We start from the raw sequence: 18732 nt of genomic DNA, 5'->3' as shown, positions 1-18732 counted from the left end.
GATTCTGGAAAATTGGAAGCAAGGCCCATCTGGTAGCACAGAAGAATAATCTGTTTAAGTATAGTAAACAGTATTGTATATTTTAAAATATGTAAGTAGCACAGAATATTTGCCTCAGGTACCAGAGTGAGATTATGGCTCAGCAGAAATATGTAAATGAAACTTTTATCTAAGAGTAAAATACATTTTCCTGTCATTTATAGAAAAACGTTAATATTTCAAATCATCTACTGAATATTAATTTAAAACTAAAAGAAGGTAGAAGAGACAATCCTTTGATAGTTATCTCTTTAAAAATTTATAAATGTCGTAACAGTTTTAGAGTGTTAATTTTGTAAGTCAAAATAGTGTCTCATCAACATCAGTGGCGAATTTAATTTGAAAAAACAATTTAGGTGACATTTCTAGTACAAATTTAGATTTACAGAATGACTTGGTGGAGAGTACATGAGGTGCTCAAATCCATCTCTACACATAATTTCTCCTGTTATTAATTAATATTTTGTATTAGTGCAATATTTGTTACATTGAATGATTTAATGGAGGTATACTGATACAATATCGTTTCTGTATAGTCCATAATTTAAAGCTCATTCTCTATTGTGGAGTTCTGTAGGTTTTGACAAATGCATAGCAATGTGTGTCTACAGCAGTTTCTGATAGTTTCACTACCCCACTGTGTTCCTCCACCCATCTCCCTCTCGTCCTTCCTTCCCCTAAACCTTAGCGACCATGGATTGGTTTACTGTCTCAATAGTTTTGGCTTGATGTAAAGTTAAAATGATAAAATGGATTCCTAAGATATCTTGGAGTCCTTTGGGAGGTTCAGTTTAAAGGCAGTCTAAGACAACAATTAAATTAGCTTTCTAGGCTTCCTTTTTTAACCTTTGTTTTAATAACAGTACTTTTTCATGTAATTTGACTAAATGGACAGAGTTTAAGTGGTTTAAGTTCCAAAATATCTTGAGGACCATATTCTCTTGTGGTAAATGTGGCAAATATTCATCAGTTAGGTAATGTTAAAGCTATCATTCACTAAGTATTTGTATATTTGCATATAATATTTACATTTATAACCAAACATGTTTGTCTATCTTTTCAGTTCCTAGGGATGACCACTGTTACTTTGAAAAATGTACAAACTCCACTCTCCTGTTTACCAATCCTAGTTTGTTAAAATACATGCCCCATATCAGAGTTTCAGTTCTAGTCAACTATAAACATGAATTTTGATTAACTTGGGTAAATAATATGATTTGACAGCCCTAGAATATGTTATGGGAAAATATAACAATTAGAAAATAAGGCAATCGCTTCTCGGCCTTTTGGCTAAGATCAAGTGTAGAAAATAAGGCAACTTACATGTGTATTAGACTCTTTTAAATTCAAATTTGAAAGCCTACAATCAAAAAGAGTTCAAAGAGTTCATTTTATTATGCAGATGTTCTGAATTTTCTTAAAGAATTTATCATTTTAATTGGCTATTGAAATTTTGATATAAAAATTGAGTTAAATATTTACTTGAATATCTTACCTTCACCTGCACTAGACAACTCATTCACTACTTTTAAATTCCAGGTTATCAGGTTAGGATAGTTTCTACTTGTTTCCTTTTACCCTACTGTGTACACTTTTAGAGGAATTATAATTGATCTTTCTTTAGTACACTTTAATTTTTTTTCTTGGTCAGTTTTATAAATTCACATTTTTCTGGCATTTACATGTAAGACTGTGACCTTGAACATATAAAGCAGAAAAATCACTGTAAAGGTAAATTATGACCATCAGAACATAGGCAAGACAAATTTTGAGAGTCTTCCCTTTTAAATAAAAGAACAGAAGGAAAGTAAGGTGCATGTTCTATTCACAAATGAATATTCAGTGGCTTTTAACATTTAAAGATGGCCAGTCAGTGTTGCAGGTGATTTTTTTGTAAAAGCATGTTGCTTATATCTTTAAAATTTCATGTATTAAGTACAAAAACTAAGGCATGGGCTAAAGGTGTAGGGAAAGTGGGAAGGGTGGGGGAAAGGTAATAAGGGAGAGGAAAAAAATATGAGAAAATGAAAAAATGGAAATAAAGTGTTTGTAAATGGGGAGGGGAGGAGGGGGTGAAGGGAGGGCAGGGACAAGGGGAAAAATGAGAATCAAGACCTATTATGTAAAGGTACAGAATCCCAATGATGAATGTAATTGTATTGTATACCTAGATTGTACCAATAAACTCAATAAAAAGGGAAACAAAAAAAGCTTTATTCAAAAAGAAGCTCGTTAGTTAAAATATGCTTGCATTTAAAATAAAGCAGGATAACCTAAAAGATCAAGTAACTACAGGTGTGTGGATTCACTTTGATTCCTTTTTTTATATGATACACGATAAGCTTTTTAAAGCTAGTCCATAAAAGCTAATTAATGTTCAATTAATTGTTAAGTCAGACTTGAACTTTATAAGCCATAAGAAGTAAAGAAGCTGTGCTGTTTCATTCATGGTAAGATGTTAAGAATGACCAATATCTGCTAAACGTTTCAAAATGTTTGTATATAACTTGCAGAATATGTTGGGGGATAGATTGATATGGCTTTATATTGTGGAATTTAGAAACCAGACCAGTCAGTTAAAATGTGTTCCATCAACTCTTACATGATCCTCCTGTGGCTCAACCTGATTAGGCTAAAAAAAAATACGGCACCAACAAACATCATGATATCACTACCTTCTTTCTATATTTCAAGAGAATCTCTAAAACATTACTGGTCCCTAAAGGCAGCTTGTTCAGCTGCTTTTATACAACCTGTCTATTTGGTTGTTAGCAAACCCTATGCCTCTGTTTACATAATCCCGTGTCAGAAGTTAATCTAGTCAAGTCACCTCTGAGATAGTGTTAGTAACAGACTGCCTTGTGTTTGGAATTTTCAGTTCTAAGGTGATAGAATTGTGCTCATTTGCTTGGCTATCACATTTCGTGCTATGAAAAGCACTCAGTTCTTTAGTTCAAATTCACAAGGATTTTCTATGTTTGGAATTAATGTTACTCTATTATACAATGAGAAGCTGGTATCTAGAGAATTTTAGTGATGATACCAAAATGGCACTGCTCATATGCAGCAGAGGTAAGTCATAATTTTAATCTTTTATATACAGATCTCATTTTCTAACTATACTATCACACAACAGACCATAAAGTAAGGACTGTTATCATAGTTAAGTCACAAGATGTGTAATATTAGGCAAGTCATTTTATAATATTTTCTAAAAACTGCTGTAAAAGTATTTCCCAGAAAATGTGTAGAAGCAAACTAAACCGTAATTTATTTTAATGATGAATGGACAGTTGTCACTATCATCTGTGTGTGTAAATCCCACATCTTTAAAAATCCTTGGTGGTATTGAAGGCAAAACAGACAGCATATAAATTGCGGAAAACACTTAGCCGTGTATTGTGCAAATGGTCTTCAATCCTGATGACTCAAGGGACTATCTGGAGGGGGGCAGTGATCCAAAGATAGGGTAATGTCTAAGCATTTATTTATTTATTTATTTTTGTGGTACTGGGGATCAAACTCGGGTCCTTGGGCTTGCGAGGCAGGCCACCAAACCACTGAGCTAAATCCCCAGCCCAGCATTTATTTTCTTTTAAGGCTTCAGGTGATTAAAATCCATGACCAGTAGTAAACATACTTGGCATTCACTGGAATACCATGATAAGATTCACCTGGTGATAAGGGTTGACTTTAAGAAGTACATCAGGTACTCTGGGAACAAACAAGCAGGAGGTTTTAGATTCTTTCATTCAGAAAAATGCCTAAAGCTGAAGTTAGATTAAAATGTTTATTCAGGAAAAAAAATCTGATTAGAAAAGTTCAAATACAGTTCTCATAACACTTACAAGACCATGTTGACAAGAAGGTTATGTGTAATATTTTATTGAGTGGATTGTTATGAGTGAAACTAACTTCTGGAGTTGTAAAGAAAATAATATGCTTATATTTACCCTTACATTTTCACACATTATTTTTGCAGGTATATTATTGTATTCATCTTGCCAGACTTTACTGTTCATGCTATTATTTCTTAAAATATTTTATGAAAAAAGTGTAAGCTTTACTAGACCCTTTCAAGGGATGTTACTTAATCTTGGTAAATGAAATTCCTCTTTTCTTTGACAAAAATCCAATATTGCCATACAACCTTCATGCCTTTAGAAGTAGCGTTGTATTTGCTTGATAGTATGAACATAGTTTGCTTTTTTCATACCAGGGAAATCAACAGCGAAAATTCAGCTGATGTCAGCACTCGCAGGCAAAAATATGGATAGATTTTATTTAAAAACAAACAAACCAATGAACAAACAATTGACACTGCCATGAGGGGCCCATTACTGCCTCAAGAACTGAGAAGTTTGTAATCAAGGGTAAAATTTTATATGAAGTCCTTTCTTCTTTTGAAAGAAATATATCTTCCTCATGCTCAAAATGTGTAAACTCTTTATTATGTCTGGTACTTTCAGTATTTTACCCCTGAAAGGCTACACATATCTGTCCCGTCTCACTTTCTCAAGTATGACTTTCTGTACTTTCTTTTGGCCTCTAGCTGGTTAAATGCTTTGCATTTCATGTTTTCCCTCTCTTTCTGCATAGCTTTCACTCCGCTTTTACTGTCTGATCAGCTTCCAGCACCTACCAGGGTTTCTGTTAAGGGACACAATCCTCAGAGCCCGCACATTTCAGTTTCCACTTCCTGAAAGTAAAGACATGAATTCCTAATGATAATTCCAGGGTTGAGCTTGAGCCTTTCACTCAAAGAGTGTATCATAGCCATTAGAGGCCATGTTTTTGTAGTGTTACTAGCTTTACAATTATGTGAGTGCAGCCTGGAGCTAGAATAATGGATTGCTTTACCTGACGCATTGTCATCACATCATAGGAGGTTAGTAGGGGCTGTCAGAATGGGATGCTCCATCATCACTGAAAACAGATGAAGGGTGCAATAAGGATTTTGTCCTTTTTCTGCTGATGAAGTATTATTTTTAAATATGCTGGCAGTATTTCAAATTTCACATGTGGGTGGAAAAAAAAAGCCATGTGTCACTCTGGTGTTTGCATTTATACATTCATGAATAATTTCTCCAAAGTCCCAAATCTTTGATTCAAAGGTTTGTTTTTATCCTTGCTTATTTTTATGAGTATTTTGGTTTGAGAGTATGAGAAAGCTGTGTAATTCTCAAGCTTGTAAAAGCACCTGAGGGTTTCACTATTTGATCTTTGCAGATTTCTAGTATGTGCAACAGAATCAGGAGAGAAATATTCTTCTTCAGTGGCTATGAAAGAGCTTAAGAGATTTTCCTCAGTGAGGGAATAAGTAGAGGCCTACAGAAGATGGGCTCCTGTTTCTCCTTCAGAGAATCTGAGCAACTTCAAAGCTTAGTGAAGCTTGATAGAGACTCAGTTTCTTCACAAATAATCTCCATATTTCTCAATCCTGCCTTATCATCAGCCACACTAGCCCTTCATTTGCCTTAAGAGCTGTCGCTATAGTGATGTATAGTGCTCATCCCTTAGCTTGGAAATGAATGTGTCTGATTAAGAAAAAACAAATTTGCAGTGGAAATAATCACTATTTCCAAAATATGACTTTTAGATATATCTGATACAGTAAGACAGAGAAAGTAATGGAAAATATACTTAAAATTCAACAAACCAGTGTTATGCAATAATTGTATGTTTAATGATAATATTGTATACTTTTTATAATAAACCATTTGGATCATTCATGAAAATTGCCTGAACAAAGATTTTCTGTATGGGTAAACACACCAATAAGGAACACCTTACATTGTTCTACAAAGAAATTAAATGATAAGCTGAGAGCCGAAATACTGTTCTGGTTGGAAAGGTAGATGATGCTAAGAGCTTTCATAAAATAGCCTGATTTATAGTGTTTGTTTTTCTTTTGTCTCATAATATTTTTGAGATTTTAAAAGTTTCTCAATTTCAGCACATGAAAATCTTGTCATTTAGAATTTCATACAGATTTGGATGATTCATTTTTAATTTTTCTAATTTGTATGGTTTTGTAAGTAAGTAATTAAGATAGTTAAGAAGGGAGGAAACATTAAAACACCAACCCATTTCCTTTTTAGTTGATCTGGTACCATTGTTGATGTATTTTTTCCTTTTGTCATTGTTGCTAAATAAAATACACTTGCACTATTGCCTATTGTACATTTTGAATGGAGCTATAATTTATATTCTATAAAGAAAGGCTTTAAGAAATGTTTTGTTCCTTTAAATACGTGCTTACATTTTTAGGGAGAATAGCAAACCGGAGTGAAATGATAAACTTACCATAATTTTAGACTGTGTTGTTCTGCTACCATAATAAAGCTGAGGAACAAACTTTGGTCTCTGTCTAACAGAACAATAGTGTCCATGTTAATCAAGATAGCCTTGCTCTCCTGTCAAGGTCAGATTGATATATACCAATGGAACCCTTGGGCCACATTATGCCTCAGAAGTAGGAATTCAAAACTGTTTGTTAAATGTATAAGCTAATGTGTATATGGAGAGGTGTACTTTTTTTTTTTTTTTTTTTTTTTTTGTACTGGGGATCAAACTTGGGACCTTGTGCTTGTGAGGCAGGTAGTAGAAACACTGAGCTAAATCCCCGGCCCAGATGTACATTTTCATGCCCAGTAATAACATGTGGAGAGCATTATTCTGGGTCATATGTCAGACTCTTTTATTATTGAATTTTGCTCAGTAGAAATTTTAAGAATTCAATTGAACTTGAGCAAATTTATCACTATTTTAAATTAAACCAGTTATAGATAACAATTTGCACTATAAAATTTTCCTAAACTGTGAGTGTAGTAGTTCTATATGTTATCATAAAAAAATTTATCCCACAACAAAAGTTATAATCCAGTCATTATAAATGATTCATATTTAGTAATTTAATGATTGAGCTTGGGGAGTTGTAAAATTTTGTGTCTTTTAATACCCAGGGCGAACATAATACAGCTCATGTACCACATATGAAAGAAGTGCTGTAGTGGGTTTTCCAAGTATTGTTGCCAGTTAGTTGTAAGCATTCAGATTAGAATGGTGGTGGGTAAGGGTACCATCTGTGAATTGTAGAATTTTAGAGCTAGAAAAGATATTTACATTTATCTAATGAAAACTCAATCTTTACCAGGAAAGTGAGATTCATATGTAGTACTGAATCAAGCCAACAAAATGAATGATTTTAATTAAATATTGTATTTATACAATTCTAAATAATCTTTTGTATTCCAGACTTGTCTTCTCAATGATTATATGTAAATTTACTGTTCCTATTAAGATTCCTATAGTCTCTTCCATGAAGAACTGACTTTGTCCATTTTAACAATTGTCTTTCTCACTCGAATGAAAGTCTCTTTGGTAAATGACTTATCTTACTCTGTTTTGTACTTTTGTACCTCCACTTTTAATCACTCTGACTGTCATAGAACACTGCTTCATATATTTTTGAAATAGAATCGGTGTCTCATAATAAGAGAAATTAATTTGGATTCAAGTAATAAACCATGCATCTATTAAAATGTGTGATTAACACATAAATATGTATTCCATTTTTCTCCCCACAGTCTCCAAACGTCCACAACTACCCCGATATGGAAGCCGTTCCCCTGTTGCTAAATAATGTGAAAGGGGAACCTCCTGAGGACTCGTTATCAGTAGATCACTTCCAAACACAAACTGAGCCCGTGGACTTGTCAATCAACAAAGCCAGGACATCCCCTACCGCTGTTTCATCCTCCCCGGTTTCCATGACAGCCTCTGCCTCCTCACCTTCGTCAACTTCAACCTCTTCATCATCTTCCAGTCGTCCAGCCTCATCCCCAACTGTTATAACATCAGTGTCTTCAGCATCACCCTCTTCAACAGTATTAACTCCAGGACCCCTTGTTGCCTCTGCCTCTGGTGTGGGGGGCCAGCAGTTTTTGCACATTATCCATCCTGTACCGCCTTCAAGCCCCATGAATTTACAGCCTAACAAGCTGAGTCACGTTCACCGCATCCCTGTGGTGGTACAGTCGGTGCCTGTTGTCTACACAGCTGTACGTTCACCTGGAAATGTGAACAACACTATTGTCGTGCCGCTTTTGGAGGATGGGAGAAGCCATGGCAAAGGTAAGAGACACAAACACAGCCTTGATTTACTTCAGCAATACTGCTAACTATTAACTTTTTCATTGAATGGAATCTTTAATTGTGTGTGAAAACTGCACCCAGAAAGCTCTGTGCATAGAGGTGCTCAGTTGAGTAGAGCACAGTGTAGTAGGAGCCGTGTTTATGTAGGTGTTGCCTCAGTTGTATTTAGTCTGTATTTTTATAATCAAGACATTTAATGTCAGCATTCAGGCCTAAAATGCCAAAATAATGCTTCCTTATTTAATGTTTGGATGGAAAGGCCAAACTGATTAGTAGAATTACTTATGAAGTACAAATACATAAATCCCTCATAGAAATTACTCATTATGAGATTTTTAAAAGTTAAATCATGATGGGGCCAGGGATTTAGCTCAATGGTGCCGCTGCCTGCTTCGCAAGTGCAAAGTCCTGAGTTCCATCCCCAATACAAAGAAAAAAGTAAACCGTGATATTTCTTCTTCTTTTGTTCAGACTGAAACTTCTTTAGATTATAAGCTGCCTTGAAGTAATATAAAATACTTTGAAGCTGCAGTCCCTAGAATATGATCCTTCCCTTTGAGATTACCCTTAAAATAATTCTAATTTAAGTATTTGGCCATAAAAGATATTTGTATTCTTATAATCTTAAAAGTTTAAGTTTCAAATAACAGGATAATAATATAGGGGAAATATTTCAAGATGCAATTTTAATTTTCCTGTCTAGGGTTTAGAAGACAGGAAGATTTTCTAGTTTGCCATGTGAATGTGTATAATAACAGTTACTTCATCTAGCTTCATAGTTATTCAGGTTATCCTAAAGTTGTTTTCTACTTCTGAGTCCTTACATTTGTCGAGTTTGTGCTAGAATAAATTGTGATAGCTTCATCCTGTTGTGTTTTTCCCTGCACACGAATCTAAAAAAGAAGCTACCTTTCCATAGAAATGTAAAATGTCATAGTCACTGACCTGCTTCATTTTAAACAATACATCTATATCTCTTTTGTCTTTAAGGCCTAAATATGAGGCTACTTTAAGACTTATATTACATTTTTGCTTTGAAACTGTGTTACTACTGAAGCCTACAATTAAAATATGATTGGTGAATATATAAAACACTGTCTTTTCATAAAATGCTAGTAAACATGAGTTTGGTTCTTGTATAAGCTGAAATTCAATAGAGCGAGAATATATTTGGTGGCAAACAGAAAAATTTTTGCAAACATATACCACAAAATTGTATATTCACTATTGACAAGTGATTGTTTTTCCTACTTTGAATTTCTTCACTTTTCTGTAATAAGTTGCCCCTTCACATTTTAACAAAATTACAATTTCATGATTGAGTGCATATAAAAATTTTAGTCTGCAGATTCAAGATATTCCCACTTCACTAACAGCTTGTGTCTTTCCTGCTATTATGGAACAAGGACTAGTCCTACCACCCTATATTGAAGAGGTAGAGGAAAAGTATAAACTAAGAAGATTTTTCATTGATTTTACTCCAGCCAAATCTTCTTTGATATAGCTAAGCTTCTGATCAAATTAATCTATTTAAATAGTAACAATCTGACTAGATGTTTAAATAACATATCAAACGTGAGGTGTTATTGAAAAATATGTGTTTACATATTTTGGAAAATTATTACAGTAAAAGACACACTGTCATTAATTCCCCTCAAAATACTCTCTCTTTGAGCATACTTTTTCCATTTTTCTTGCCACTTTCTGAAGTAGTTCTGGAAGTTCTCTTTAGCGATTACCTTTAGTTGACTTTGGTACAGAAGTTTCATGGGACCAGATGTAGTGAATGAAGTCAATGAGGACACACTGAATGTCTTTACAGGCTTGCCTTTTCTGCTGGATGCAATTCAGCAGCAACATTTGCCATTTTTTGTCACACCTTGTAAACACACAAGAGGAGTTTCAGAACTGCTTTAGAAAATGGCATTAATGATGAGATAAGTGTGTTTGAAGAAAGGGCATATTTTTTTGTTGGGGACTAATGGCAATGTGGTTTTTACTGTAATTTTTAAAAGTTTAAATGTTCACTGTATATTTTGATCACACCTTTCATTTATTTTCCTTCCCAATTCAGAGATGCAATTATGCTTTTCAGAATTAGGAATTAACAAGTAGTGGAACATACAAGCTCACATATTTGCATTGTATATATGTTGTCCTATCTTTCTGTAATAACAGTAGAGAAAATATTGCTTTCATTATGTTCATTAATAAATATTTTAATACTGTTCATGATCTTTTATACAGTTTTGACTCATTAATCAGAAAACATAAGATATATTTTATTTGCCATTATTGTTTTGTGAGAGTTTTTGAATAGATAAAGAATATTGCTAAAATTTAATTTTCTAGAAAATGTATCATTCTATAACTTTAAGACTGAGGCTATAATTTGTCTCCTGTATAAGCACATTTGTTAGTTTAATTTAGTACAGTATTTTTTACACTGTAGTTTTTTCATATCATGCATAAAAATTGATTTAATCATAAACCTTCTGGACTATGTTAAAGCTGTTAGGAATATGAGATTTGAGATCAAAGATGTATGACAGAATCCTGCTTCTCTCACTTATAGCTGGGGATATGGGACACTTATTTAACCTCATTAATCCTCAAAAATAGTAGTGATAAAATGAGGATAATAACATCTATTCTAGGATTATTTGGAAGATTAGGAGCATAGTTAACAATGAACAAGTACCAATAAATAAATAAATGTTTAGTAATTTATTATTCTCTTTCTCCAAAAATACTGAAGCATTAATGTTCAATTTTTTTATAAAAACAAAAGTTGGAAGAAAGGAATTTTGCTGAATATTAAAAAGCAATCACAAAATGTTGGTATGATTATGCTTCTCAAAGTTGTTACTATAACATTACAAAGGACGAGAGATTAGTATGAGAAATTGTCTGGAAAGATCACATTTTACTACTTTTATTAGTTCATATTAATTTTTATAATCACCATATTCTACAAATATTGTTGTAGCATTTTATGTTTTTTATTGTTTAACTGATCAGTTAGATGATACTAAAAATTTCCAGCAAAGGAGGCTTGCTCATACCATAGAATGAATAAAGAAAAGGGGATTTCAGTAATTCCTCAAGTCTTCTTTTGCACAGATGTAGCTGGATACTGCACCAGCAATAAAATGGCTGAGTAATGAAGGGAGCCTATTTCCCTTCCTGCTTAGGACCTGTATATCTGTTATGGGTGAGCAAAAGAAAAGACCATAGAGGAGTTGGATTTTCAAAAGTATTGATTAAAAGATGATACCAAATTTAACTCATATGAATTAGATGATGGTAATGGCTAATTACGATTAAAGTTTGTATAATGTATCTGATGTCTAATAGAAAAATATTAACCTTATATGTCATATTACACAAAGGAATGTGGATGTATACATTTATATCCAAGCTAACATAGCATGTAATTTGAGTCATTTGTTCATTCAAATGCTTATTAATCATTTATCACTATTGGACATTGATGATGTCAAGATACAGTATTAAACAAAACATTTGGTGTTTTAATCTTAAAGTCTTTACTTTAAAGTGTAATGGGAGGCATCAACATTAAATAAGTCATAGAAACTAAGCATTGTGGCTAGAGTTTAATTAAAACAGACTGTCAGGGATATGCCCAGTGAAGGAGTTTAATTATAATTAAAAAAAGAAAGTTGTTTCTGATAAAAGTGTTTTCACATAGGATGCTGTATATGGGTGGAAGAAATATTTTGACTGTGATGCAGAGAAGATGGTGAGGGTTTGGGGATGTGGTGGCTAGGATTCCACAAGGAATCAACAGGAGGATATGGAAATGCTTTCATGAGGCTTAAATCTTAGCCTGTCCAATAGGTAAACAGTATTGGCTTAAAGGAAGGGAAACTTGTTAGTTAAACCAGAGTATGCCCATATCTCAGTGTGGTCTTGAATGTAATATAAGATAGTATAATATTCTGGAAAGTAGAGAAAAAATAATTTAGAATAGAGCCATGAGAGCAAAGATGTGAGAAGTGGTCTTCTGAGGAAGATTCCACTTGATACCAAAAGGACAGGTTAGCCCCAAAGTGATGTTGTGCATAATGGGCCACACTTTAAGAGTGATTGAACATACTCAACCAGGTATGCACAGCATGGTCAGGGTCATGCAGCAGGTGTTTTTTTCTCACCATATCCCAGTAAGCTGATCACAGACCCTGTAACTGCTGTAAACTAAAGAACACTGTTGCTGTTTAGTAGCTGTTTTTGCTGAAGGAATAAAGACAAGGAGCTCTTGAGTGCTGATGCTGCTGTTTTGATGACACATGGCTCCATGTCTTATTTTTTATTGGGGAATTAACTCACAGAACAAAAAACTATATGGACTAAATGAACCCCTCTCCAGGTGCCCCTGGGAAGCCTTGGCCTTGACAACATGGCATCTATAAACAAGACCCTAAAAGGAGTATTGACTTCATAATAATCAGCTCTGCAGTCTGGAGACGTCTGTGGCACTTTTCTCAGGAGAGTTTCATTGTTTTTTTTACAGATATTTAGTAGCAGAAAACCAGAGTGTCATAACAAATTACATATAAAGTTCGTTTCATTATTGCATTGATGCAAGAGTTAGACATATTTAGAATTCTCCTTGCTTTGAGTTTATGATGTATATACACCATACACCTGTCTGGAACAGAGAAAGGGGATGTTACTAGAACCTCTGCAGTTAAGTCCTAGTCTCCTGCAAGCCATTAATTCAGCACAAGGTGAATTAATTTATTAGACAGGTAGGATTAAAAAAATGCAACTTTGAGAAGAAGCTGAGCCTTAGGCCTGACCAGTGCTGCTCTGAACGGCAAAGAGGAATGCCTAGGAGCTTACCACACTTTTATTTAGTACATCAGGAGAAACAAATGTAGCAGATAACTCAGGGCAGAGAGAGTTCAGTATATTGGGAGAGTTAACAAATGGAAAAGGTCACTGGGGCAGTGGTGGCAGCAGCATCCTAGAACAATGAAGAACTATGCAGATGAAGATTTTTTTTTCCTCCATGGCTGTGTTCAGCTGGCGTAATCTTGTCCTGAAGCATCACAGCATCACTGGACCATTGAGGTTTTAGGTGTGACCAGAGGCAAAGATGGAGTTATGTCTCTACATGCCATCGCTGGCCTGTAGGCAGGAGAACTAGGCCTAATCAAATGGTTTTTCCCAAAAATTATGTAGAATCGCTCCTGGCATACACCACGCACAATTCTAGAAAATATGGTCGCAAAGTAAGCATGTGCTTGCTGTCCTGGACCTTACATTGAGTACAAAAAAAATACTTGTCAGATAGCTTAAGTGCTATGAAGAAAACTCAGGCATGATTAATTCTAAGTAGAAACTTAGTTGAAAACTTAACTGAAGAATGCAACTTTCGGTATAATCAAGGAAGGTTTCTCTAAGACATCAGCTGTGTTAATTCTACTTGGGAAGAACTGTTCCAGAAAAAGAGAACTGCAGGTTCAGAGTCCTGAGGCTCAAATGAGCATGGCTTGTGTGAGGAGGAATAGCAAGGAGGCTTGTGGAACTGGAGGGGAGTGAGCTAATAGGAAAGTAGTGGAAATGAAGGCCCAGGCATGGGCAGGGCACCAACAGGTAGAGCCTGGAAAGCCAGGGTATAAATGATTGGTTTGGGCTTTTAATGTGATGGGGAGCCAGTGGAACTGTAACTTAGAGGAGGAATGCGACAGATTCTGTTTTATCTTTTACAAAAAATCATGGTATACTGTGAAGAATATGTGTCAGGAATAAAAATAGATAGGCCTAGTAAGGAACTATAGCAGTAGGATTTGCAGTGGGAAGTGAGAAAAGAAGCACAGGTAGAGATAACTTCCAGGGTTGAGTCATTGAGCAAATAGTAGTCCTCTTACTACTATTACAGGACAGGAAGAATGAGGTTGGTAAAGGAATTTCCTTTTGCATATGTTCAGTTTCACATGCCTGTTTCTGATTGGAGAGATTGAGATGTAAGTTGGATGAGTGAGCCTAGGGCTCAGAGAAGGGTTTAGAAAAGTAAACTTGCGATCATTTTGGATAGAGGAGGTATTTCATGCTGTGGACTACTATGGGTCATCATGGGTGAGAGTCAAAACAGAAAGCAAGGATAGAAGATAGAGCAGGTTCGGCCTTTGGAGGTTAGGAAGAGAAGAAAGGTCCAGTAAAGTGGGACCCATGTGCTGTGAAAAAAATAAGAGAAGCTTCAAGAGAAGGCAAGTGAGTAGTGTTTTCAGGAAGGATTTGTCATTAACATTCAGTGTTACTTGGGTGCTGAATCTGCTGAGGACTGAGAATGGTGGACTAGGCCAGAGAAAGTTCATCAGTGACACTGAAAAGTGCATATCACTTGAGTGAGAAGACAAGATTGAAGTGTGCTCTTGTTCAGATGGGAGGGAAGAAAATGGAGTCTGAAAGTCTACACAGCTCTCTCTCTTGGTTTCATTGTAAGGAGTTGTAGGTATGGGATGATAGATAGCAAGGCATTTTGTACTCTCGGGAGGGTTTCAAAGGTGGGAGATAGCACATAGCCTATTCGTGTGTTGTCAAGAATTATCCAGTAGACAGTTGAAAATAGCTGCAGTAGTTCTGTAGAGCAATAAGGGCACCCCTTTTAGAACTTTCAGTGATACAGTTGCAGCACACATTCCATAGGTTCACCACCACTGCTAGAGAGGGAAGAATTGTACAAGCCGAGTCTGTTAAATTCTTAATTGCACATTATTTTTATATTATACAATGGAGTAACATATATTACGGTAATTAATTTTATTTCTAAAGTCAAATTGGAAGAAGATACATAATGAAAAAAGAAAAATATCAAAGCCAAAGATAATGATTGAGGATTGACAAATGTAAAGCATATGAAGTAAAATTGGTTCCATTGACAATTACAAATACAGAAACAGAAGATACTTATCTGGGATAAACAATGGAAAGCCAATGAAAGATAAGTATAGTGCTCACTTTGGCAGCACATATACGAAAGATAAGTATAATTGGATTCTACTGCTAATTGTGAAAATGATACCAGAATAATATAAATAAATGCTTCTCATTCATTGTTAATAGAATGCACAGATTAATTAAAACAGCAAAATAATATGTAATAAATTTGTAGTAAACTTTGAAAGGGATTTCAAAAATATAATCACTTTAGTGGGGCATTACATTTTAGAAACTCAAAATACATAAAGAGTTATACTATGACTAGTTTCAGAAAATTCAGTCAAAGAGCTTAAAATTTTTGGAATTATCACCCCTATCTCACATGTAAGCTGATCATTTGTACTTAGTTGAAAAAACAGGTAACCTTGTTACTCAGCAATGAGACAAGGATGTGAGGGATCAGTGGCTTTGGAACTTGCAGGGCCTGAGAAGACCTGGTACAGCCAGGTGGGTGTTTCAGTGTTGCCCAACTTTCTTCTCTAACCACTTTCCATTTCTTTATCATTAGCCTATGTGTATGGCCTGTCATTTCTCTTTTCTATCATTATCTTTTCCTTGACCACCCATTGATGGGTAGTGAAATAGATTTATCGAGAGGGAAAGAGCCCAGCTTCAGTTTTCTAAGCAGCCATATTTTCTTTGTGCAGATATGATGGGATCAACTGAGTTCACCAGAATTATACAAAATATGTTCATTGCATTCAGACTTTACTGGAATAGTGTTATATTTGGTAAATACCTTACTATAAGTCCTTAGGAACAAATAATTGTTCCTTATTTAAAACAATTGTATGAGTAGATCTTTAAGTATAAAATACTTTTTCCTAAATATCTAAGACCATGTTGATTCAGCTGTTAAAAAAACCAACCCAATTTAGGTGTGAAATTTCCTTGTTCCCTTGTTTGAAAGAGTGTTGCTTTTTTATTCTATCTAGATATAAACATGTAGTGAAGAACCCTCCCAAAATATACCTTATTTTCATAACAACCATTCAGAAGTTTCAAAGGGGTGTGGCCATGGGCAAATATATCCTGTTTTCTTCCTACAGCCTATTACCTTTCTCAGCAGCCTACAGGAAGAAGCCACAAGTATATTTTTAGTCTTATGCCATTTATCTTTGCAAAAGGAAATATGGTCATCATAGTGATTGCTGCACAGCTTGCTGGAAATTATGACCCTGGCTCCTGAACCATTAAATGTGCTGGACATTTGCTCCTGTGATGCTCCTCATTTCAGTTCTTGATTTTATTAATTTCCTTCTGCTGTTGGATTACCCACTAGTTGATGGTGATGTCTCATTTTGAGTCATGGTTCTTGTCACAGACCCACTCCTTCTATCCACCTTACAATAACTGTCCTCTTTTAGTTTACCGTTGGGTGGGGTCCTGGTGTCATCTGTCCATATGACCAGAATAGTCCTGGGCAGCTGACCTGTGCTTATTTGTACAGTTGTCTTGGCTTCTTGTGTGCCTGAGCTACCACCTCTTCTCTTGGTAATTTTCTTCTACTTATTCTTACATGTGGTAATTGCTAGGTACAGACCAATACTTTAATTCTAAATGTGTTTTTTACCGACAAACCATAGTTACCTGTGTTTTTTATTTTTTTAACTTTGGTAATTAGGAAATAAGCCTGAAGTTTTGCTATCCTTGTTTTATTACTCTAAAATATTGACTTTGAGAAGAGGCTATGTTTTACTTATTACTATGAAACAAAGATAGGAGCTTGTTAAATAGAGAAAGGCAGGCAGTCTATATTAATGAAAAAATTAATTTTATCTAAGTTCAGAATGCTTTATTTTATGCAGATAAAGTTTTTGTTTGTTATTTGTATCTTATTTTCAACATGGAATAGAAATTTATTTGTATGTTATCACTTCTGGGTATGCACATGAGATTGAATAGATTCCTTAAAAATATAAAAAACTGACTTCTTATGCTCTTGTTTATCTGAAATATCTACAATCTGTAGATTCCACCACTTTTTGTGGCATAGATGGGTGAATTTTAAGATTAAATGAAATAACTGACTCAGAGAGGAGACAGAAGCTCTCTGTATTATTGTAAGAGAATTAGCAGAAGAAAGAAAATTGTAGGTAAGCTTCTTACAGACTGTTAAATGCCAAAGAATTAGTTTGGTTGGCTCCTCACCCTGTGAGTTAAGTAATAAATTCAACTAAAAAGGGAAAAAGAAGATGAAAAGTAGTTTGGATATCCGGGACAGTCCTCTTTCAATGATAGATGTATTAAGGAAGTGAAAATTGAGACAAATCTATTTACTAGGTAAAGTAGCTAAAGTAGAGGCTAACAAAATAGTTTGTACTTTCTGTTTTAAAGCAGTATTAAGAACTACTAAATAAAATAACCTTACATTATCATTTTTATTTGTTAGAACAAGTTTCTCCTGTAACAGACATCTAATTTATGCTTAAATAGATTTCTGCAAGAGTGTTATGTTTTATTAATATAGTGCTTTAATGTAGCTTCCATAATCATTTTTCACCACACCTGAAAAGCTCCTTGATATTTAGTACAGAGGATATTGTATACTGGACTTTGATGTATAGTATCTTTCATTTCTTTTGTGAATACTTCTAAAAAGTATTTGTTGCTCTGGAATAATGTTCTTAGACATAGCTCTAGTACTGGTATGCCACGTGGGAATTCATATTTTACATATTAGGTTGCAGGTTTTCATAGAATTGTTTTGATAGTATTTAGGCATCTTTACCGATTAGATAGATAGATAGATAGATATTACAAAGTAGAAACAAATTAAAGAAGGAACTCTATAAGATCCAACAGGAAAACTGAGTTTTAGAATCACTGCTAGCACTGTTTTAAATTGGCCTTTTAATAATTTATGTCTCTGTGGCAGTGTTTTCTGTTTTTTCCTATTCCCTTAATAATTCTTTTCTGTTACAAACTGTGTTACTATTTGCTCAGTTCTTTTGCTGTAGTTTCCATTGTTAATGCGGAATTGATTTATTGGTATTCTGTTTTGTATTCTTTAGAAAATATTTAATTGATATTTATCTATCTAGTAAATAATAGAGAAATTACCAAATTTTCAGAGTAACAGTTGCATATTCAATTATTTTTCTAGCTACCTTTACTTAGGGTGAAATAGAACTTTGATAAGTGATCAGTTGTTTGTGTTTTTCATGATTAGGTGGCATCATAACCTTTTTTATCTTCTAATACTTCATTCATTCAGTAAATGTTGCATGAACCAGTAGGGGCCAGAGATGTCCTTAACTCCTAGCAACACTAGTTTAAAAGCATTTTTTTTTTCTTTTTGGTACCAGGGATCAAACTCAGGCCCTTGCACTTGCAAGGTAGGCAGCAGAACCACTGAGCCAAATCCCTGGCCTAGCAACACTAGTTTAAAGAAAAGTAATTCTTAAACACCAGCTGTAGTCTGTAATACACTAAAATATTATTATACATTGTGGGTCATTTCCTGTTGGTAATCTTGAAACTAGTTTAGTAGCTCACAATGAGCATTTTTAAAGAAATGAAATAGAATGGAGATTTAAAAACACCTTCAACTCTCACCCACAGAAG

The 18732-nt window shown here is 34.5% G+C and overlaps 1 protein-coding gene and 1 pseudogene across 9 annotated transcripts in view; both read left to right on the top strand.

The window, feature by feature from the left end:
* Klf12 (Kruppel like factor 12) overlaps positions 1–18732 on the top strand; it is a 581477-nt gene that overhangs the window by 427343 nt on the left and 135402 nt on the right. For all 9 annotated transcript variants that reach the window (XM_010622344.3, XM_010622347.2, XM_010622343.2 and 6 more), the window contains one exon: positions 7629–8175. In XM_010622344.3, the coding sequence (XP_010620646.1) occupies positions 7629–8175 (547 nt within the window). The remainder of the gene's footprint in view (positions 1–7628; positions 8176–18732) is intronic.
* LOC117285148 lies at positions 1310–1434 on the top strand (annotated as a pseudogene).

The sequence above is a fragment of the Fukomys damarensis genome, unplaced genomic scaffold, assembly GCF_012274545.1.
Source record: "Fukomys damarensis isolate Sample0158 unplaced genomic scaffold, DMR_v1.0_HiC HiC_scaffold_6, whole genome shotgun sequence".
Taxonomy (NCBI): Eukaryota; Metazoa; Chordata; class Mammalia; order Rodentia; family Bathyergidae; genus Fukomys; species Fukomys damarensis.
Note: the sequence above shows the minus strand (reverse complement) of the source record. Positions and strands in the feature narration are given on the sequence as shown.